The sequence below is a fragment of the Boleophthalmus pectinirostris genome, unplaced genomic scaffold, assembly GCF_026225935.1.
Source record: "Boleophthalmus pectinirostris isolate CB_2022bp ecotype Guang Dong unplaced genomic scaffold, ASM2622593v1 HiC_scaffold_3, whole genome shotgun sequence".
Lineage (NCBI taxonomy): Eukaryota > Metazoa > Chordata > Actinopteri > Gobiiformes > Gobiidae > Boleophthalmus > Boleophthalmus pectinirostris.
In genome coordinates, this window is record NW_026571299.1 from 908,382 (window position 1) to 930,846 (window position 22,465).

The 22,465-nt window shown below is 45.8% G+C and overlaps 1 protein-coding gene across 1 annotated transcript in view; it reads left to right on the forward strand.

Annotated features, from left to right (window-relative positions):
* The window catches only part of ell2 (elongation factor for RNA polymerase II 2), a 27,700-nt gene continuing 5,235 nt past the window's right edge, over nt 1–22,465 (forward strand). Inside the window, exons 1-12 of the mRNA XM_055160892.1 lie at nt 1–263; nt 8,281–8,328; nt 8,676–8,818; nt 10,025–10,179; nt 10,376–10,635; nt 11,308–11,432; nt 11,993–12,068; nt 12,536–12,956; nt 13,226–13,369; nt 16,229–16,252; nt 19,974–20,043; nt 20,380–20,551. Coding sequence (XP_055016867.1) covers nt 90–263; nt 8,281–8,328; nt 8,676–8,818; nt 10,025–10,179; nt 10,376–10,635; nt 11,308–11,432; nt 11,993–12,068; nt 12,536–12,956; nt 13,226–13,369; nt 16,229–16,252; nt 19,974–20,043; nt 20,380–20,551 — 1,812 coding nt within the window. The 5' untranslated portion in view covers nt 1–89. The remainder of the gene's footprint in view (nt 264–8,280; nt 8,329–8,675; nt 8,819–10,024; nt 10,180–10,375; nt 10,636–11,307; nt 11,433–11,992; nt 12,069–12,535; nt 12,957–13,225; nt 13,370–16,228; nt 16,253–19,973; nt 20,044–20,379; nt 20,552–22,465) is intronic.

Genomic DNA, 22,465 nt, shown 5'->3' on the forward strand with positions numbered 1-22,465 from the left:
GCGCTGCTCGCCTCTCTCCCCCCACCCCGGGCCTCAGCCGCAGTCCCTCCCCGGCCCGGTGCGCCCTGAGCCGGCCCCGCTGCTGCTCCATGTCCCGGCGTCAGAGGGAGGATGGTGGAGGGCTGCTCAAGATGGCGGCTCTGGCTGAAGACGGGAGCTACGGGCTGAAGAGCGGCCCGGGCCCCGCGCACCGAGTGTCCGTCCTCCACGTGAAGCTGACGGAGAGCGCGCTGCGGGCCGTGGAGGCCTGCCACCGGGGCCAGGTCGGTCTCTCTCACACTTTTACCCCGAGAAACGAGCTCCGAAGCCCGGCCGAGTCCCGCGGAGCCCTGCGCCTCCGCCGCCGCCGCTGGTGCCACGCAGCTAATGCTACGCGCTGAAGCTAGGCGCTACTCACCGCTTTAAGACAAATTTCCACACATTTATAAACTTAAATCATTGACAAAACTCACTTTAAACTAAACGTCGCTGAGTTTACTTTGTTTTTGGTGAAGTTTCATCGAGTGACAGTCGATATTTAGCGAATAAAATGAGTTTGTAAAGTTGTACGGTTTGACGGGCACCGTTAGCATCGAGGGAGACGCTTCACTTTCACCAACTTTGTTTTCCACTTTTAAATGTGTTTTTGTTTTGTTTTTTTCTGCTAAATTCGTGTTTTAACGAGAGTTTGTAGAAGTTGTTGTAGATTTGTCATGTGGACAGTTGGAGATGTGCTACGTGTTCAGACCCACAGCATCTGAAAACAAGACACTTATGATTATGATTTGCCCAAAGTTTTTAAGTCTAAACTAAGACTAAACCGGGACTAAACCGGGACTAAACCAGGACTAAACCGGGACTAAACTAGATCTAAACTAGGTCTAAACTAAGTCTAAACTAGGACAAAACTAGGTCTAAACTAGTCTAAACTAGGTCTAAACTAGTCTAAACTAGGACAAAACTAAGTCTAAACTAGGACAAAACTAAACTAAACTAGGTCTAAACTAAGTCTAAACTAGGTCTAAACTAGGACTAAACTAGGTCTAAACTAGGTCTAAACTAGGTCTAAACTAGATCTAAACTAGGTCTAAACTAGGACTAAACTAGGTCTAAACTAGGACTAAACCTAAACTAGGACTAAACTAAGTCTAAACCAGGTCTAAACCAGGTCTAAACTAGGACTAAACCAGGTCTAAACCAGGTCTAAACTAGGTCTAAACTAAGTCTAAACTAGGACTAAACTAAGTCTAAACTAGGTCTAAACTTGATCTAAACCAGGTCTATTCCAGGTCTAAATTGGGACTAAATTAGGTCTAAACTTGGACTAAATTAGGTCTAAACCAGAACTAAACCAGGTCTAAACTAGGTCTAAACTATCTGGTTGGGGAAAAGTTGGAGAAGTTTTGAGAGTTTTGGAGAGGTTTTGAAAGTTTTGGAGAGGTTTTGAAAGTTTTGGAGAGGTTTTGGAGAAGTTTTGAGAGTTTTGGAGAGGTTTTGAGAGTTTTGGAGAAGTTTTGAGAGTTTTGGAGAGGTTTTGGAGAAGTTTTGAGAGTTTTGGAGAGGTTTTAGTAAGGTTTTGGAGAAGTTTTGAGAGTTTTGGAGAGGTTTTGAGAGTTTTGGAGAAGTTTTGCAGAGGTTTTGGGAGTTTTGGAGAGGTTTTGGAGAGTTTTGAGAGTTTTGAGAGGTTTTTGGAGAGTTTGAGAGGTTTTGGAGAGGTTTGGAGAGTTTTTGAGAGTTTTGGAGAGTTTGGAGAGTTTTGGAGAGGTTTTGAAAGTTTTGGAGAGGTTTTGAGAGTTTTTGGAGAGGTTTTGAAAGTTTTGGAGAGGTTTTGAGAGTTTTTGGAGAGGTTTTGAAAGTTTTGGAGAGGTTTTGAGAGGTTTTGGAGAGGTTTTGGAGAGGTTTTGAAAGTTTTGGAGAGGTTTTGAGAGTGTGACGTTGGCTAATGCTACGCGCTGAAGCTAGGCGCTACTCTCACCAACTTTGTTTTCCACTTTTAAATGTGTTTTGTTTTGTTTTTTCTGCTTAATTAGTGTTTTAACGAGAGTTTTAACGATTATACAAGTGAGTCCTGAGGGTGTAAATGTGTTTCAACAAAATGGCTGATAAAAAAACAGCATCTGGTCGGGGAAGTTGTTGTAGATTTGTCATGTGGACAGTTGGAGATGTTCAGACCCACAGCATCTGAAAACAAGACACTTAGGATTTGCCCAAAGTTTTAAAGTCTAAACCAGGATTAAACCAGGTCTAAACCAGGTCTAAACCAGGTATAAACCAGGTCTAAACCAGGTCTAAACCAGGTCTAAACCAGGACTAAACCAGGACTAAACCAGGTCTAAACCAGGTCTAAACCAGGACTAAACCAGGTCTAACTCTAAACCAGGACTGAAACCAGGACTGAACCAGGACTGAAACCAGGACTAAACCAGGACTAAACCAGGTCTAAACCAGGACTAAACCAAGACTAAACCAGGTCTAAACCAGGATTAAACTAAGTCTAAACTAGGTCTAAACTAGGTCTAAACTAGGTCTAAACCAGGTCTAAACCAGGATTAAACCAGGTCTAAACCAGGACTGAACCAGGACTGAACCAGGACTGAACCAGGACTGAAACCAGGACTAAACCAGGACTAAAACCAGGAACCAGGACTAAACCAGGTCTAAACCAGGACTGAAACCAGGACTAAACCACCAGGACTAAAGGACTAAACCAGACTAAACCAGGACTGAAACCAGGACTAAACCAGGACTAAACCAGGACTAAACCAGTAAACCAGGTCTAAACCAGGACTCTAAACCAGGTCTAAACCAGGAAACTAAACCAGGACTAAACCAGGACTAAACCAGGACTAAACCAGTCTAAACCAGGACTAAACCAGGACTAAAACCAGGACTAAACCAGGTCTAAACCAGGACTAAACCAGGACTAAACCAGGACTAAACCAGGACTAAACCAGGACTAAACCAGGTCTAAACCAGGTCTAAACCAGGACTAACCAGGACTAAACCAGGACTAAACCAGGACTAACCAGGACTAAACAGGACTAAGGACTAAACCAGGACTAAACCAGTCTAAACCAGGACTAAACCACCCTAAACCAGGACTAAACCAGACTAAACCAGGACTAAACCAGGACTAAACCAGGACTAAACCAGGTAAACCAGGTAAACCAGGTCTAAACCAGGTAAACCAGGTAAACCAGGACTAAACCAGGAAAACCAGGAACTAAACCAGGACTAAACCAGACTAAAACCAGGACTAAACCAGGACTAAACCAGGTCTAAACCAGGTCTAAACCAGGTCTAAACCAGGTCTAAACCAGACTAAACCAGTAAACCAGGACTAAACCAGGTCTAAACCAGGACTAAACCAGGACTAAACCAGTATCTCTGTTTGTGTGTGTTTAATCTTCTCGAGTTAAATATTTTCTGACCTGCCAAATCTCGCAGACGTTTCACCTCACGTTAACTCGATTACATAAACCGAGAGCGTCAGTGTGTGTTACGGTTTAAAGGGCGACAGGACCGGCCCACACCGGACCCACACGAAAACCGGACCCACACGAAAACCGAACCCTCTCAAAACCGGACCCACACGAGCTCCGGTGTCGTCCAAAAAAAGTTTTAGTTTGTGGCCGAGCGTCGTCGTTTTGAAAGGAAAAGGAGAGGTTTGCGTAGACGACGTTGGGGTGGAGACGGGAACATGATCTGATAATCTGACACCAGAATCTTTACTGAGGTAACTGTCAAAAGTACTCTGAAAAAATACTCAAGTACTCTGAAGTACGCTGGAAGGAGTATCGAAACTGGATCTGTGTTTTTCGCAGATAACGATCTGACGGAACAAAAACAAAACTTCAGAACAAGTTTAAAGGCACAGAGACACGGACCTGGTTTAGACCTGGTTTAGACCTGGTTTAGACCTGGTTTAGACCTGGTTTAGTCCTGGTTTAGTCCTGGTTTAGTCCTGGTTTAGTCCTGGTTTAGTCCTGGTTTAGACCTGGTTTAGTCCCTGGTTTAGTCCTGGTTTAGACCTGGTTTAGACCTGGTTTTAGTTTAGTCCTGGTTTTAGTCCTGGTTTAGACCTGGTTTAGTTCCTGGTTTAGTTTAGTCCTGGTTTAGTCCTGGTTTAGTCCTGGTTTAGACCTGGTTTAGGGTTTACCTGGTTTAGACCTGGTTTAGTCCTGGTTTAGACCTGGTTTAGTCCTGGTTTAGACCTGGTTTAGTCCTGGTTTAGTTCCTGGTTTAGTTCTGGTTTAGTCCTGGTTTAGACCTGGTTTAGACCTGGTTTAGTCCTGGTTTAGTCCTGGTTTAGACCTGGTTTAGACCTGGTTTAGTCCTGGTTTAGTGGTTTAGACCTGGTTTAGTCCTGGTCCTGTTTAGACCTGTTTAGTCCTGGTTTAGACCTGGTTTTCCTGGTTTAGACCTGGTTTAGTTTTGGTTTAGTTCTGGTTTAGTCCTGGTTTAGGTTTAGTCTGGTTTAGTTCTGGTTTAGTCTGGTTTAGTCCTGGTTTAGTCCTGGTTTAGTTGTTTAGTCCTGGTTTAGTCCTGGTTTAGTTCTGGTTTAGTCCTGGTTTAGTCCTGGTTTAGTCCTGGTTTTTCTGGTTTTAAAGAGATTTGGGAACAGAAATGAAAGTTTCACTGTTTAATGTTGAAAATCACAAAAGTGTTTAAAAAAAGAAGATTTTTATTTTCAGTTTTGAGAATCGAGTTTCGTTTCTGTTTTTTCATGTTTCTGTTTCTGAAGCTCCACCAGCGAAGTCCAGGCTGAAACGTCAGTGAGTCCGGGGCTGAAACGTCAGTGAGTCCGGGGGTGAAACGTCAGTGAGTCCGGGGGTGAAACGTCAGTGAGTCCGGGGGTGAAACGTCAGTGAGTCCGGGGGTGAAACGTCAGTGAGTCCGGGGGTGAAACGTCAGTGAGTCCGGGGGTGAAACGTCAGTGAGTCCGGGGGTGAAACGTCAGTGAGTCCAGGGTGAAACGTCAGTGAGTCCAGGGTGAAACGTCAGTGAGTCCGGGGGTGAAACGTCAGTGAGTCCGGGGGTGAAACGTCAGTGAGTCCAGGGGTGAAACGTCAGTGAGTGGCGTCTCGTCTCGTCTCGTGTTTGATTTTGTGGCTTTGAGAATCTGAGGTTTTACTGAGTTTGAAAAAAAACATAAAACATAAAAACACAAAACATAAAACACACTTGGAATGTGTTTCTGTGAGACTGGACGGACTGGACATGGACCCGGACCCGGACCCGGACATGGACATGGACATGGACCCGGACATGGAGGGTCGGGCACCTGTTTGTTTCTATGGAGACGTCGCTGTTCTGTCTGGAATGTTCCGCAGTGTGACTTTAATCAGCTCCACTTCACTTTGATTCAGTTCAACAACAACAAAACACAAAACCTCAACTGGAGACTGAACAGAACCTCTGACCTGTGACCTCTGACCTGTGACCTCTGACCTGTGACCTCTGACCTCTGACCTCTGTGGATCGTTCTGTTCTGTGACGCTTTAAATCACAACATTGATCTAAATCAATAATAATAATAAATAATAATAATAAAACGACTTTATACAGAAACAAGAGTGACGACAAAAAAAATATATATAAAATAATAATAAATAAATATAAAAATGAAAATAGCTTAAATAAAGTAGCAGAGTTAAAAAAAAAAAATACTAAAAATTTAAATAATCATTATAAATAAAATAAATAATAATAGTAATAATAAAGAATTTTTTTAAGTAAAATAAATACATAAAAAAAAAAACATAACATAAAAAACATCATAAATTTAAATATATATATATAAGAAAATAGTAAAAGCAAAGTAGTAAACAAAAGTAAAATAAATAAATAAAAAATAATACATAAAATATGTATTAATTGAAAAAAGAAAAGTAGAAAAGTAAAAAAAAAAATAATAATAATAATAATAAAATAGATAATACAAAATATAAAACTAAAAACAAAAAAAACAAAAAAAAAAAACACCAAAGTCAACACTCTGACTAAACCAGGACCAAACCAGGACTAAACCAGTCTGTGGCTCCTGTGTGTAGCTGCACATCACACTCGAGTATTTCATTTATTTATTTGTTTGTTTTACGTGGGGGAGGGCATCTGACGCACACACAGTTTGTTCGTCAGAGTCTTTTGTCTCTCAGAATATTTTCTTCTTTGTGGACGACACTTAAGGAGATAATTGCAGCTTTAGTGATTTAAAAGTATGAGGAAAGAAACACGACGACAAACCCAGAACACACCTGAGCTCACAAAAACTCCACACTGTCACTTTTTTTTTTTTACTTTATTTTTGTATGCGTTTGAAAATTTTAATACATTTATAGAACAAAACAAAACAAAACTGCAGACCACAACAAAACCAAATAAAATAAAATTCAGAGCATCTAGAGCAGAGGTGCTCAATATGTCGATCTGATCTACCAGTCGATCGTCAAGGTCGTGTGGGTAGATCGTCGTGTCTCGTCTCGGACTCGTGTTTGGACTCGGTCTTGTCTCTCACTCGAGGTTTGACACTCAACAAGTGTGATCATATTTCATTCCGGCCGCTGCTGTTGGTAATAAACTTGTAGCGGGTGCAGGAGCGTGTGGGGCGTCTCAGTGCAGCCTGTGCGCTCATTTGAAACCCGCGGAGACTCTACGGCGCATCACAAACACACACGCTCCCTATGCACGGCTCGTCTGCGACAGCGTGTGCCCTCGTGTACCAGCGTGCATCACAGGGCAGGTTCAACTTCCTAAACATCCTACCTGTCCATCTGCCTCACGTCAGCACGCCGCCCCTCGCCTTTTCACGCTCTCGCTCCTTCCTGCGTACAGCCAACACAAGCCCCTCCCACAGTGCGGCTGATTAGAAGAGCCAAGACCAAACGTGAAGCAAAAACCAGTCTAAATTTTGTGTCCAGTGTTGGCACAAAGCAGGTCTACAGCATAGAGCGGATCTACAGAACAGACCTACTGCCACATTTGGCTGAAGTTTGTCTAACAAAAGTGACAAATGCATCTGTGTTTGTCACGATGTGCGTTTGGTTTGGTAAACGTGCAGAGGCTGGTAAATATCACTGCAAAACCAGAAAAGAATGAAACTCCAGTTTGGAACTTTAAAAAACAGGTTTAAAAATCTTCCTTCACTTTTTTCACAGTTTTGTGTAAAGTGCCAGAGGAAGTTCTCTTAAAGAAGAGGTTCTCAAACTGTGGGGGAGGGTCCAAAAAAGGGCCACAGAGTGTTTCAGTGCAGTTTGTTTGACTTTGTATTAGGTCGATCATTTTGACTTGGTCATTTTATAAGTAGCTCACATGATGAAAGTGTGAACATCTCTGATCTAGAGTCACCGATAATTATCTGTCTTGACAGTGTTAAATATCGAAGTCAAATAATCGGCCCATTTCCTCCAACACCTGTTACATTTAGCAGTAGAAGGTAGGGCTGGTATCATTAAGAAGAGACATATCTCGATACAGTGCACTTTCGATTCGATACGATATATTTCAAATCAATTCGATACGGTTCAATAAAAAATAAAGTCTAAATCGTGGCTGTGACACTAAAAGTTTTTGTTAAATCACTTCTTGTGAAAAGTTCATATGAAACACAAACATTTTAATCATCAAAACAGAGAAAAAGTCAAATGTGTCACATAAATGAGTTTATGTGACACAAACAAGACTAAACAAGGACTAAACCAGGACTGAAAACAAGGACTAAACCAGGACTAAACCAGGACTAAACAAGGACTAAACCAGGACTAAACCAGGACTAAACAAGGACTAAACCAGGACTGAAAACAAGGACTAAACCAGGACTGAAAACAAGGACTAAACCAGGACTAAACCAGGACTGAAAACCAGGACTAAACCAGGACTAAACCAGGACTAAACCAGGACTAAACCAGGACTAAACCAGGACTAAACCAGGACTGAGTGTGGACCCGTATAGACTGACTGGTGAACGGGACTGAGTCTTTGACCAGACCTGGTTTAGTCCGTTCTCTGTTTTTAGTTTTTTTTTTGTTGGTTTTTTTCTTATTTTTGTTTTTATTTTGAAAAACAAATGAATAAACGACACACAGATTCTAACGTGTCTCACAGACGTTTCTCCAGAAAAGTTCCACAGTTCGACTTTAAACTGGTTCTGACTTAAACCTGTTGGTTCCTGTGGGCGGTTCTGTTCCAGGAGCAGGTTGATTGACGGCGGCGGCTCCGCGTTTCTGCTTTAATCTGATTATTTTTCAGAATTTTAAAAAGTTTAAAATGCCAAACTTATTTTATTTTATGTTTGTTTTTCAGAATGGAGCTCGTGTGCAGCCGACCATCCAGTTCAAAGGCCTCCAGGGCGTGAGTGTTTATCATCTGTTACTATAATCCACTGTTCTGTCTTTAACCAGGCTCAAAAAATAATAAAATTAAATAAATACATAAATAATAAAATGCAAATAAATACAAACTAATAAAAAAAATTAGAAAAGAAATTATCTGGAAACAAAAAATGATGGAAAAAATAATAAACATTTTCTCGAAGTTCTCAACCAAATTAAAAATATCGGGAGTTCATAATAAAATTTTGCTTAATTTCTACATTTTTACTTTTATTTTTGCTCGTTTATTTCCTGGTTTTGGTCGAACAAACCTGGAGCCTGTTTTAGTTTGACACGTTTTGATGTTTTTTTTATTTTTATTTCCAGCGTATCAAGATCCCTCGCTCGGACTCGTCTGAGCCGCAGTCCTTCGAGTTCTACCTCTCCAACGTGGCCAAAGAAAATCCTCAGGGACGATTCGAGTGTCTGCAGCAGCAACAGCAACAGCAACAGCACGACACCGCAGCAGGGTAAGAGAGAGAGAGAGAGAGCGCCCCCTGCTGCACCGGCCCAGCGGTACACCTGGGTCAGACCTGGGTCAGACCTGGGTCAGACCTGGGTCAGACCTGGGTCAGACCTGGGTCAGACCTGGGTCAGACCTGGTTTAGACCTGGTTTAGACCTGGGTCAGACCTGGTCAGACCTGGGTCAGACCTGGGTCAGACCTGGGTCAGACCTGGGTCAGACCTGGGTCAGACCTGGGTCAGACCTGGGTCAGACCTGGTTTAGACCTGGGTCAGACCTGGGTCAGACCTGGTTTAGACCTGGGTCAGACCTGGGTCAGACCTGGGTTAAGACCTGGGTTAGACCTGGGTTAGACCTGGGTTTAGACCTGGTTTAGACCTGGTTTAGTCCTGGTTTAGTCCTGGTTTAGTCCTGGTTTAGACCTGGTTTAGTCCTAGTTTAGTCCTGGGTTAGACCTGGTTTAGACCTGGTTTAGTCCTAGTTTAGTCCTGTTTAGACCTGGTTTAGACCTGGTTTAGACCTGGTTTAGACCTGGTTTAGACCTGGTTTAGACCTGGGTTAGACCTGGGTTAGACCTGGGTTAGACCTGGGTTAGACCTGGGTTAGACCTGGTTTAGACCTGGTTTAGTCCTGGTTTAGACCTGGTTTAGACCTGGTTTAGACCTGGTTTAGACCTGGGTTAGACCTGGTTTAGACCTGGTTTAGACCTGGTTTAGTCCTGTTTAGTCCTCTGTTTAGTTGGTTAGACCTGGTTTAGACCTGGTTTAGACCTGGTTTAGTCCTGGTTAGTCCTGGTTTAGACCTGGTTTAGTCCTGGTTTAGTCCTGGTTTTAGTCCTGGTTTCCTCTCTTTCACTCTCTCCTCCCTCTCTGTCTCCCCTCTCCTCTCTCACTTTCTTCTCTCTCTTCTCTCTGCTCTCTCACTCTTTCGTTCGCTCACTCTCTCTCTTTCTCTCTTTCAGGTCTTCTCCAGCTCTCGCTTACACTTGTGCTCTCTCTCTCTCTCTCTCTGTCTCTCTTCTCTCTCTCTCTCTCTCTCTCCTCTCTCTCTCTCTCTCTCTCTCTCTCTCTCTCTCTCTCTCTCTCACTGTGTCTGTTTTCTTTCAGGTCCTCTCTCTCTCTCTCTCTCTCTCTCTCTCTCTCTCTCTCTCTCACTGTGTCCTGTTTTCTTTCAGGTCCTCTCTCTCTCTCACTGTGTCCTGTTTTCTTTCAGGTCCTCTCTCTCTCTCTTGGCTCCCGTTCAGACCAAACTCACCGTCTGTGCCACGAACGACTCGTACCAGACGACCCGGGAGAAGATGACTCAGGTCGCGGAGGACACGAAGGAACGCTGTGCCAAAGTCATCAAACCGGGAGGACGGTTCCGAGGTGAGCGCCCCCCGCGGAGCCTCTGCGGCGCCGCCGCCCGCCGCTCGCCGCCGCGTTCTCCGCCGCGTCTCGCCGTCTCCCGCCGCGTTCTCCCGCCGCGTTCTCCCCGCGTTCTCCCGCCGCGTTCTCCGCCGCGTTCTCCGCGTTCTCCCGCCGCTCCTCTCGTCACAAACCTGAACCTCTGTGTCCGTTTCAGGGAAGCAGGTCCACGTCCGGAAGCCCGTCCTCTCCGGCGCCGACGTCGTCCCCGAGCGCAAGCGGTCGACGCCCATAAACCCCGCCAGCACCATCCGCAAGTGCCTCAGCAGCAACCCGGTGTCGCAGCGCCCCCTGCGGGACCGGGTGCTGCACCTGCTCGCCCTCAGGCCCTACAAGAAACTGGAGCTGCTCGCCAGACTCCAGAGGGACGGCATCGGCCAGAAGGACAGAGCCGCGCTGGGAACGACGCTGCAGCAGGTGAACGGAGAGAGAAGAGGAGGAGAGAGAGAGAGAGAGGAGGAGAGAGAGAGAGAGAGAAGAGGAGGAGAGAGAGAAGAGGAGGGGAGAGAGAGAGAAGAGGAGGAGAGAGAGAGAAGAGGAGGAGAGAGAGAAGAGGAGAGAGAGAGAGGAGAGAGAGAGAGAGGAGGAGAGAGAGAGAGAGAGAGAGAGAGAGAGGAGGAGAGAGAGAGAGAGAGAGGAGGAGAGAGAGAAGAGAGAGGAGAGAGAGAGAGAGAGAGAAGAGAGAGAGAGAGAGAGAGAAGAGGAGAGAGAGAGAGAAGAGAGAGGAGGAGAGAGAGAGGAGAGAGAGAGAGAGAGAGAGAGAGAGAGAAGAGGAGAGAGAGAGAGAGGAGAGAGAGAGAGAGAGAGAGAGAGGAGAGAGAGAGAGAAGAGGAGGAGGAGGAGGAGAGAGAGAGAGGAGAGAGAGAGAGAGAGAGAGAGAGAGAGAGAGAGAGGAGGAGAGAGAGAGAGAGAGAGGAGAGAGAGAGAAGAGGAGGAGGAGGAAGAAGAGAGATAAGGAGGAGGAGAGAGGAGGAAATCAGCCAAAAGGGGCTTAGGGGGAGAAAAGGAGGAAGAGAGAGAGGAGCAGAGGAGAGGGTCAGATGGTCCAGAGGAGGACACAGAGGATGACCTGTGTGTGTCTGTCGTCAGGTGGCGGTTCTGAACATGAAGGAGAACTCGTTTTCTCTGAAGGAGTTTGTGTTCGGGGAGGTGCAGAGGGACTGGCCCGGGTACACGGAGGAAGAACGAACTCAGGCCGACAGGAAAGTCTCACGGTAAAGAACCAAACTAAACACGATTCTCACGGTAAAGAACCAAACTAAACACGATTCTCACGGTAAAGAACCAAACTAAACACGATTCTCACGGTAAAGAACCAAACTAAACACGATTCTCACCCGACTCGATGTTTTTTTCTGTCCAAAAATCTGAAGCTTGAGTAGAAGTTCATGTGGAACTGTTCCTGCTGAAATATTTAAAAATTAAACCTGTAGAAATATTAAAAATTTAAACCTGTAGAAATATTTAAAAAATTTAAACCTGTAGAAATATTAAAAAATTAAACCTGTAGAAATATTTAAAAAATTAAACCTGTAGAAATATTTAAAAAATTAAAACCTGTAGAAATATTTAAAAATTTAAACCTGTAGAAATATTTAAAAAATTAAACCTGTAGAAATATTAAAAAATTAAACCTGTAGAAATATTTAAAAATTTTAAACCTGTAGAAATATTTAAAAATTAAACCTGTAGAAATATTTAAAAAATTAAACCTGTAGAAATATTTAAACCTGTAAATGAAACTGAAGTGTTTCTTGATCTCGTCTCGTTTCAGGAAACTGGGTCTGAGCGCTGAGCCTCTTCCCTCCAGCTCCTCTCCTAAAGACGGCGCCCCCTCCTGCTCCCCACAGGTAACTGCACTCACACGCCGGACCTGAGCGTTCCTCTGCATAGAACTCGGGTCGCTCTGGTCACTCTGGTCGTGACGTTAGTGTGACAAGACGAAAACGAAAACGAGACCAAAAAAAACCCACATATATACACAAACTCATCTGAAGTCGTTTGAATAAATTGTGATTTTATCCGAGCGTTTTTCATATTTAAGGTTTATTGTGATTTTTTAATTGGTCGTTTATGGAACAAACCGTTCTGCTCTGGAGCATCTGAAACTCTTTGTTTTGTAATTGTGATTTTATGTGTGTTTTGTGGATGAATGAAAAGTGAAATGTGGAACCTGCCGCTCAAATCTGCAAAGCAAATTTACCTACGGGTACGAATAAAGCGACCGAACCAAACCGACCCTAACCATGTTGAAGATGTGGGGCTAAACCTGATGCCCTCCCACGACTCAGGTCCGTCTGTTTTTGTCTCGTTGCAGAAGTTGGACTTTGACTTCATCGATCCTCTGGCCCCGAAGAAACTGAGAATCTCACACTTGAACAACCGCTCCTCCTCCTCCTGCTCCTCCTCTGCGTCGTCCGAGGAGCCGCCCGGCCTCAGGTCCTCCTCTGCACCCGACCAGGAGCACCCCACCCACCGGTCCTCCTCTGCACCCTCCTCTGCTCCGTCCCTGCCCTCGTCTGCATCGTCCCTGCCTTCCTCTGGACCGTCTCTGTCCTCCTCTGCACCCTCCTCAGGCCGCCGCAGCCAGGAGCACCACCCCTCCCACCGGCCCTCCTCTGCACCCTCCTCTCACCCGCGAGCCGCCAGTCACCAGCTAAGCCCCGCCTCCTCCTCCTCCTCGCACTCGCCGTCGACGCCCGAAGGACGCGGAACCCAAGACCTGCCTCTGGATCAAAGCTCCACCTGCCGAGACCGGAGCCGAGACCCGAGCCGAGACCGGACCAGAGACCTGAGCCGAGACCCGAGCCGAGACCGGACCAGACCCGACCGAGACCGAGACCGAGACCCGAGACCGAGACCGAGACCCGACCGAGACCCGAGCCAGACCCGACCGAGACCCGAGCCTGAGCCGAGACCCGAGACCCGAGCCGAGACGGACCAGAGACCGAGCCGAGAACCCGAGACCCGAGAGACCCGAGCCAGTCCCCCTCGTCGGACCGTGGAGCGTCGAGGGTCCGAGCCCCCGGCCCCCGAGAGGAGCCGCGCAAAGCCAAGAAGAAATCTAAAAAGCACAAAGAGAAGGAGCGAGAGAAGAAGGAGAGGAGGAGGAGGGAGGAGAGCAGAGCCCCGCCCCCCGCCGACTCGGAGGGCGACGGACGCAAAGCCAAGAAGAGGAGGAGAGAAGAAGAAGAAGGAAGAAGAAGAGAAGGAGCGCGCAGACGCAGGTTTGTGACGGACACACGAGACTTTCACCTGACGACGAGTGTGGAGAGTTTAGAGAGAGAGAGCAGAAAGTATTGAAACATCCGTGTATCGTATCGTTTAATGTGCTGATTCAGTATCGATATCGTGTTCTGCTGTATCGATACATCACCAGGAGGATTTGTTGGTTTATTTTAGTAAATTTTTTAGTTCCAGCTCCAGTTTTGTTGTTTGTTCAGAGGAAGGAAACTCGACACATTTGACATTTTCACTGTTTCGATGATTAAAATGTTTGTGTTTCGTATGAACTTTACACAAGAAGTGATTTAACAAAGATTTTTAGTGTCACAGAGGCAGGATTTAGACTTTACTTTTTATTGAATCGATTTGAAATAGTGACGGACATTCGATGAAATTTTCTTAATTGATCATCGGGAGAATTAACCATCGATTATCATTAACGTTTTTATATTAAAATGATCATCATTATTATTACTATCTGCACTAATCTGCATAAATAAATTCAACTTTACGACATATAAACATAACGACTCTAGATCCACATCAGCTGTTTGACATTATAATGTGTTTAATTCAGTTTTGTTCAAATCTCACAGAAACGAAACTTAAAACCACATCACTAATTTACATAAACTAAGTGAAGATAAAACTCCAGCTCTTGTGTCGCTGATGTGGTTCAACTTGTGTTGGATTAAAAGACATGACTCAGGTGAATACAGGTCAGTGTGACCAGATTTGTGTTTGTCAAAACCAGGACAGCGTACGGGGGGAGGGGGGCGGGGCCTCGTCATCCACATGGACACTGACACATGTGCTGCTTTATTCACTGTGCACATTAGGGGTGTGCAAAAATATCAAAATATCGATATATCGTATCTTTTAATGTGATGATACAGTATCGATATCGTGGGCTGCTGTTTCGATACATCGCCAGGAGGATTTTTTGGTATATTTTACAAAATTTTACTGAATTATTTTGTTACAGTTTTGTTGTTTGTTTAGAGGAAGGAAACACATTTATGCGACACATTTGACATTTTCACTGTTTTGATGATTAAAAAGTTTGTGTTTCATATGAACTTTACACAAGAAGAAATGATTTAACAAAGACTTTAGTATCACAGTCCTGATTTAGTCTTTATTTTTTATTGAACCGTATCGAATCAATTTGAAATATATTGTATCGAATCGAAAGTGCACTGTATCGAGATATGTATCGTATCGTGGCCTACGTATCGAGTGTGTATCATATCGGCAACTTCTTAATGATACCAGCCCTAGTGCACATGGACTCACTCTTGTCCCGACGCAACGGAAAGTGTGGAATTTCTTGTCCAAATCCTGGTTAAATCCACATTTGTGCTTCGGTTCGTTCCAGACTGACCCACTGTTTGTGTCTCGCTCCTTCTGATGCAGAGACACATGTACAGACACGACACACAAACATACATTCAGTTTGTCCATTAAAATGAACGTAATCAATGAAATTCTTAATGATCAATTATCGATTAATCGACTAATCATGCCCATCCCTAGACACAACAACAGTTTTTGCCCCTGGTGCCTCCTGTGGCTCCTGGAATTCCCAGAGTCTCCAGACCCTGACCCAGACCCTGACCCAGACCCAGACCCAGACTCAGACCCAGACTCAGACTCAGACTCAGACTCAGACTCAGACTCAGGTCGTTTTCACACCCTTAGTTCGATTATTTTGGTCCGCACCAGGCAATAAAATTGTTATATGTAGCAATACACTCCAGTGTGTCCCGCTTTTCACACCGGCAAACGAACCAAAACTGGTTCGATTCACGTGTCTCTGTTTCCCCGGTAAACAGCAGATACTCCAGTTATCAACACCGATGTTCCTGTTAATACCACGGGCCGCCTCATCTCAAATTATCACCATGAACTCATAAAACAGCAACATGTAGAACTTGTACAAACTCACCGCATCAGCCCAGAGTTCGGGTAACAGCAGCAGCCAACAGCTCCTCAGGACGGGGCTGGGGTTTGGTTCTTGGTCTTCTGCGCGTTGGTCAGATGGTCCGGAGGCTCCATCCTCCATGTGCTGGTTCCAAACGGTGGCGAGCAAGACCGGTGCGTAATGACTGAGTCTGAGCGGGTACGTTCCGTCGTCTGTGCGCTGTTTCCGTGCGGGAAAAGTGAGAATGCGCTGTGGACTACAGGTGCTGCTCCGGTTCTCCGCGCTCAAGAACCGCGGCTGGTTCCGAGGTGGTGCAGCATCCGGACAGAAGCGTGAGTCCAGTTTGGTTTGTTATATGTTGTTCTGAGCGTCCGTCCTCCGCGCATTTGGTTCTTTCCGGGGAAAGCGCTTCCTCAGGTCGAGGCTCCCCGCTCCAGCTCCTCTGAGCCCGGCCTGAACCGGAGCTGCCCCCGCTGGTTCGGGGACTCTGGTTTGGATCTAGTCCGACTGTATTTCTCACACTAGGCTAAAAACAGGGACTTTTTAAGTTGTATCAATTGAATGGGCGATTTGCCTATTGCCATGAAATTATTTGGTTAATTAAAGCCTAAAATAACAAATGTTGGTTGCTGTGTGATCACGGGGAACACCGGGTCGTCTCTGTGCGTGTAGGTCCCGAACAGGGGGTACACACCCCCAATTTTTGACTCACTCTGGTTAGCCACACGTTCGCACACTGGTTCTTGCTCTGATCTTCGTGTGTTACATTCTCTGTATTGGCCATTGTTGGTAAAATAATTCGAAACTGAATCGCGGCTGCGTCTGGACAACAATCTGTTACTGCGCGCTGGAGTCGTACAGCGTCACTTCAGGCAGAGGAGACGCGTTTCCTCCCATGATGCATTTCGAATAGTCCGTTTGTCCATACTGTCTATGGTTTGGACCCGGGTTCGCGTTCACACCAGAGGAACCGCACCAAACTTGGTCATTTGGTGCGGATTCAAGCGAACGAGACCACCTCTTTTTTGCGGTCTCGGTCCGCTTCATTTGGTTCGGGTCCGAGTCCGATTGACGCTTTCACACCAACGCAAACGAACCGAACTAACCACTTTTGGTTCGAATGGAACGTTTGGTGCAACAAATACTGTCAGTGTGAAAACGCCCTCAGACTCAGACCCAGACCCTGAGCTTCTGAGATCTGACGGGATCAGACTTTGACAAACCGACGACAGAGGAGAGAACGAGACTCGAGCAGAAAAATCAGGGAGGCGGGGCCGACCACAGAGAAGAGAAAAGAAGCGAAACGACAAAATCAGAATTAAATATAAATGTTATATCGATATGTACGATATGTCAGAATCCATATCGAGTTTAAAAAATATCGAGATATTTTAAATATAACGAAATTAGAGCCAGACCGATATATCGGTTGGTCGATATTATCGGCCGATATGAGCCCCTGGAAGCATATCAGCCGATACACTTGTTGATAAGGGCCGATATTTCCCGTGGTCATGTGATACGTCGTTATAAATCTTAGACTCTCTACATTCTGTTCATTTAATCCAATTTACAGACAGAAAAATCCTGATGTGGAGCCACATATTAGAACATTTATCTGTCATTTGTCTGTGTGTGTGTGTGTGTGTGTGTGTCGTACTGTCCCTGAACACACCACAGAGTCACGTGTGTTTGTTTACACTCACACACACAGATCCATGTGCAACACTGACATTATTTTCTTTTTATGAACAATCGGTTTGAGTCTGGATTAAAAGGACATTTATTAGTTCAGACTTGTGATGTGGGAGGAGCCTGTGTGAGTCTGAGTGTTGAAATATGTCGACTTTGAAGATACTTTGATCATTTGTTTATAGGTTAGTGATGATCTGTTGTGTCTCACATAAACAGTCTGTTTTCTATTGATCTGTTGTAAAGTGATTATATTGTTTGTATATTTGTTTCTGCAGCTGCATTGATGTAAATGAGTGTGAACAGACGTGTGAATGATCCACATTTACACATATCATTAATTATCGCGGCGCAGCATTTACGGCTAAAGGCTAATAGTGATTGTTTATTTACTCGTGATGAGTCGGTCGTGAACGAAGCGGCTCTTAGATCCGGCTCTTTGAAGAGAACGACGGGAGCCTGATCCTTATTGGGAGCCGTGTTTTCTCTTTCTCTCACTTTTTTTCTCTTCACGTCGCGTTCAGACTCGTGGGAGTTTGACAGCGGCAGCGGCTCAAAACCAAACTTTCAAAAATCTGCATGTGCATAAATATATTCAGCATAAAATAAATAAACCAGGACTAATCTTGGGCTCAGGAGAGAGAGAGACCGAGTCCAGACACTCAGTCCTGGTTCAGTCCTGGTTCAGTTCTGGTTCAGTTCTGGTTTTAGTCCTTTGACACATCATGTAAAGAGGCAGAAGAACAATAAATGTTTCCTAAATAAACCCAGTTTAAAATCCACCAGAGACAAACCTAAGTTTTTTTAAAATAATTCAAGATTTACAGTGAATTTTTACATCACTAAATATATCGGCGATTATATCGACAGCTCCAACTCTCATTATATCGGTTTCATATCGGTCGGGCTCTAATCGAGACATACCGGCCCGAGTAAAGAGTCAGTGTAGAGTGTGTGTGTGAGTCTGAGTGTGTGTGTGAGTCTGAGTGTGTGTGTGACTCGGTGGGTGGGTGAGCGGGTGGGGGTGAGCGGGTGGGGTGAGCGGGTGGGGGTGGGGGTTATCTGGGTGCACAGTTGAGTCCCTCCCTGCTGTGTGTGAAGTGTGGATGAGCTGCGAGTTTGTTCTGTTGAAGCTCCTGAGTCACACACTCACACACACCACACACACACACACACACACTCACACACTCACACACACACACACACACACACTCACACACTCACACACACCCACACACACACACACCCAAACGCACAACTGCACAAAAACTCCCTCGATCGTTTGTGCTGTTTTAGTTTTGGAGATAATAACGAGTCTTTTAAAGGTCAAACTGGGGTCACAGCTCCAGGAAACTTCAAAACGAAATAAAACCACACAAATGGAGTCAGTCGTTTGTGTTTCGTTTGTGTGATTGTGGTTTTTAAGACGTGAACGGTTTTATTTTGGGTCGATGAGTCAAAATGTGAAACAGCCTCAAAACAGCAGAAAATTAAACCAAACGTTTGTGTTTAATTTGTGTTGTTTTATGTGAGTTTATTTCTAAAATGATTCATGATTATTTTTGTGTAAATTATATTTTGGTCGTTTCTGTTCATCTGACGACTTCGACTTTAACAAAACTCCACAAACCGAGTGAAGCGAAACGAGCTGAAGCTGTGGAAAAGTCTTTTCCACAGACTCGGCTCGTTTCTCTTCGAGCATAAATCCGGATTATCCTCCGCAGGGAAAATGAGCGTCCAGAAGGAACCTCAGAGTTTTCAGTTTGAGAGAAGAACTCTAAAGTCTAAATGTGCAGGTTTGTGGGTTAAACATGTGAAAGAAACAAAACTCCAGGTCTGTGTGTGATGAGAAACTACATCAGGACGGAGCGGAGGATTCTGGGAGATGTAGTGCAGATCAGAGGCTCAGATGTGTTTGTTTAACCCAGAGATGTTCACACTTTCATCATGTGAGCGACTTACAAAATGACCAAGTCATAAAGATCGACCTAATACAAAGTCAAACAAACTGCACTGAAACACTCTGTGGTCCTTTTTTGGACCCTCCCCCACAGTTTGAGAACCTCTTCTTTAAGAGAACTTCCTCTGGCACTTTACACAAAACTGTGAAAAAAGTGAAGGAAGATTTTTAAACCTGTTTTTAAAGTTCCAAACTGGAGTTTCATTCTTTTCTGGTTTTGCAGTGATATTTTCCAGCCTCTGCACGTTTACCAAACCAAACGCACATCGTGACAAACACAGATGCATTTGTCACTTTTGTTAGTCAAACTTCAGCCAAATGTGGCAGTAGGTCTGTTCTGTAGATCCGCTCTATGCTGTAGACCTGCTTTGTGCCAACACTGGAACACAAATTTAGACTGGTTTTTGCTTCACGTTTGGTCTTGCTCTTCTAATCAGCCGCACTGTGGGAGGGGCTTGTGTTCGCTGTACGCAGGAAGGAGCGAGAGCGTGAAAAGGCGAGGGGCGGCGTGCTGACGTGAGGCAGATGGACAGGTAGGATGTTTAGGAAGTTGAACCTGCCCTGTGATGCAGCTGGTACACGAGGGCACACGCTGTCGCAGACGAGCCGTGCATAGGGAGCGTGTGTGTTTGTGATGCGCCGTAGAGTCTCCGCGGGTTTCAAATGAGCGCACAGGCTGCACTGAGACGCCCCACACGCTCCTGCACCCGCTACAAGTTTATTACCAACAGCAGCGGCCGCAATGAAATATGATCACACTTGTTGAGTGTCAGACCTCGAGTGAGAGACAAGACCGAGTCCAAACACGAGTCCGAGACGAGACACGACGATTTACACACACGACCTTGACGATCGACTGGTAAGATCAGATCGACATATTGAGCACCGCTGGTTTAAACTTTGTGAATCAGTAAAAGTCCAGTGTTTAACATGATGTTGTTTGTGTTTGTTCAGACTCTTCAGACAAACGGCTGCAGGCGTCAGATTTCTCCTCGTCTGTTCATCTCCAGGAAGATTATCTGCTGTGAGTCAAAACGTCTGCTCCAAACTCTTTTATACTTTTATACTTTTATGTTTTTATTTTCTGTTGGAGCCTGGACACACGGGAAAGAGTCATCGAAACTGTTAATGCAAAAAACAACGTTAGGATCTGATTTTTTATACTTTAGACAAAACGAATGTCGTCTGAAATACTTAGACCTGGTTTAGTCCTGGTTTAGTCCTGGTTTAGTCCTGGTTTAGTCCTGTTTAGTCCTGGTTTAGTCCTGGTTCTGTCAGTGTGATTTTTTTAGTATTGATACTTGAGAAAAATGAGGATCTAGTTTCAGTTTCAGTTTGAGTGAAGTGTGTTGTGTTGTAGGAAGTACGTGTCTCTTGTGTCTCTGGAGCAAAGACAAAAATATAAAGTGGATTTTAACTCTGAGTACGACGAGTATCGACGTCTCCACACTCGAGTCGACAACATCACCCGACGATTCACACGACTCGACGCACAGTGCAGGAGCCTGACGCCCGGGACGCCCCGCCACCAGGTCATTACACACACAACACACCACCGACGCCCGACACCAGGTCATTACACACACACACACACCCACACACCACCACACACCAGACCACACACACACACACACGCCCCCGCACCAGTCATTACACACACACACACCGCCACCAGGTCATTACACACACACACACACACACACAGACGCCCGCCACCAGGTCATTACACACACACACACACACACACACACACCACACACAGACGCCCCGCCACCAGGTCATTACACACACACACACACACACAGACACCCCGCCACCAGGTCATTACACACACACACACACACACAGACACCCCGCCACCAGGTCATTACACACACACACCATACACACACACACTATACACACACACAGATGCCCCGACACCAGGTCATTACACACACACACACACAGACGCCCCGCCACCAGGTCATTACACACACACCATACACACACACACCAGACGCCCCGCCACCAGGTCATTACACACACACACCATACCACACACACACACACACCACACGCACCGCCACCAGGTCATTACACACACAGACACACCCCGCACCAGGTCATACACACACACACACACACAGACACCCGCCACCAGGTCATTACACACTCACACACACACAGACGCCCCGACACCAGGTCATTACACACACACAGACACCCCGCCACCAGGTCATTACACAACACACACACAGACACCCGCCACAGTCATTACACAACACACACAGACGCCCGACACCAGGTCATTACACACACACACACAGAGACACCCCGCCACCAGGTCATTACACACAGACACAGACACCCCCACACAGGTCATTACACACACACACACACAGACGCCCCGCCACAGGCATTACACACAACACAACACACACTATACACACACACAGACGCCCCGCCACCAGGTCATTACACACACACAGACGCCCCGCCACCAGGTCATTACACACACACACACACATAGACGCCCCGCCACCAGGTCATTACACACACACCATACACACACACACACACAGACGCCCCGCCACCAGGTCATTACACACACACCATACACACACACACACACCATACACACACACACTATACACACACACACAGACGCCCCGCCACCAGGTCATTACACACACACAGACGCCCCGACACCAGGTCATTACACACACACCATACACACACACACACACAGATGCCCCGCCACCAGGTCATTACACACACACACACACAGACGCCCCGCCACCAGGTCATTACACACACACACACACACACAGACGCCCCAACACCAGGTCATTACACACACACACACACAGACGCCCCGACACTAGGTCATTACACACACACAGACACACACTATACACACACACACAGACGCCCCGACACCAGGTCATTACACACACCATACACACACACACACAGACGCCCCGACACCAGGTCATTACACACACACACTATACACACACAGACGCCCCGCCACCAGGTCATTACACACACACACAGACACACACTATACACACACACACACACACACACAGATGCCCCGCCACCAGGTCATTACACACACACCATACACACACACACAGACACCCCGACACCAGGTCATTACACACACACACCATACACAACACACACACACAGACGCCCCGACACCAGGTCAGTACACACACACCATACAGACACAGACGCCCCGACACCAGGTCATTACACACACACACTATACACACACTATACACACACAGACGCCCCGCCACCAGGTCATTACACACACCATACACACACACACAGACGCCCCGACACCAGGTCATTACACACACACAGACACACACTATACACACACTATACACACACCACACACAGATGCCCCGCCACCAGGTCATTACACACACACCATACACACACACACATAC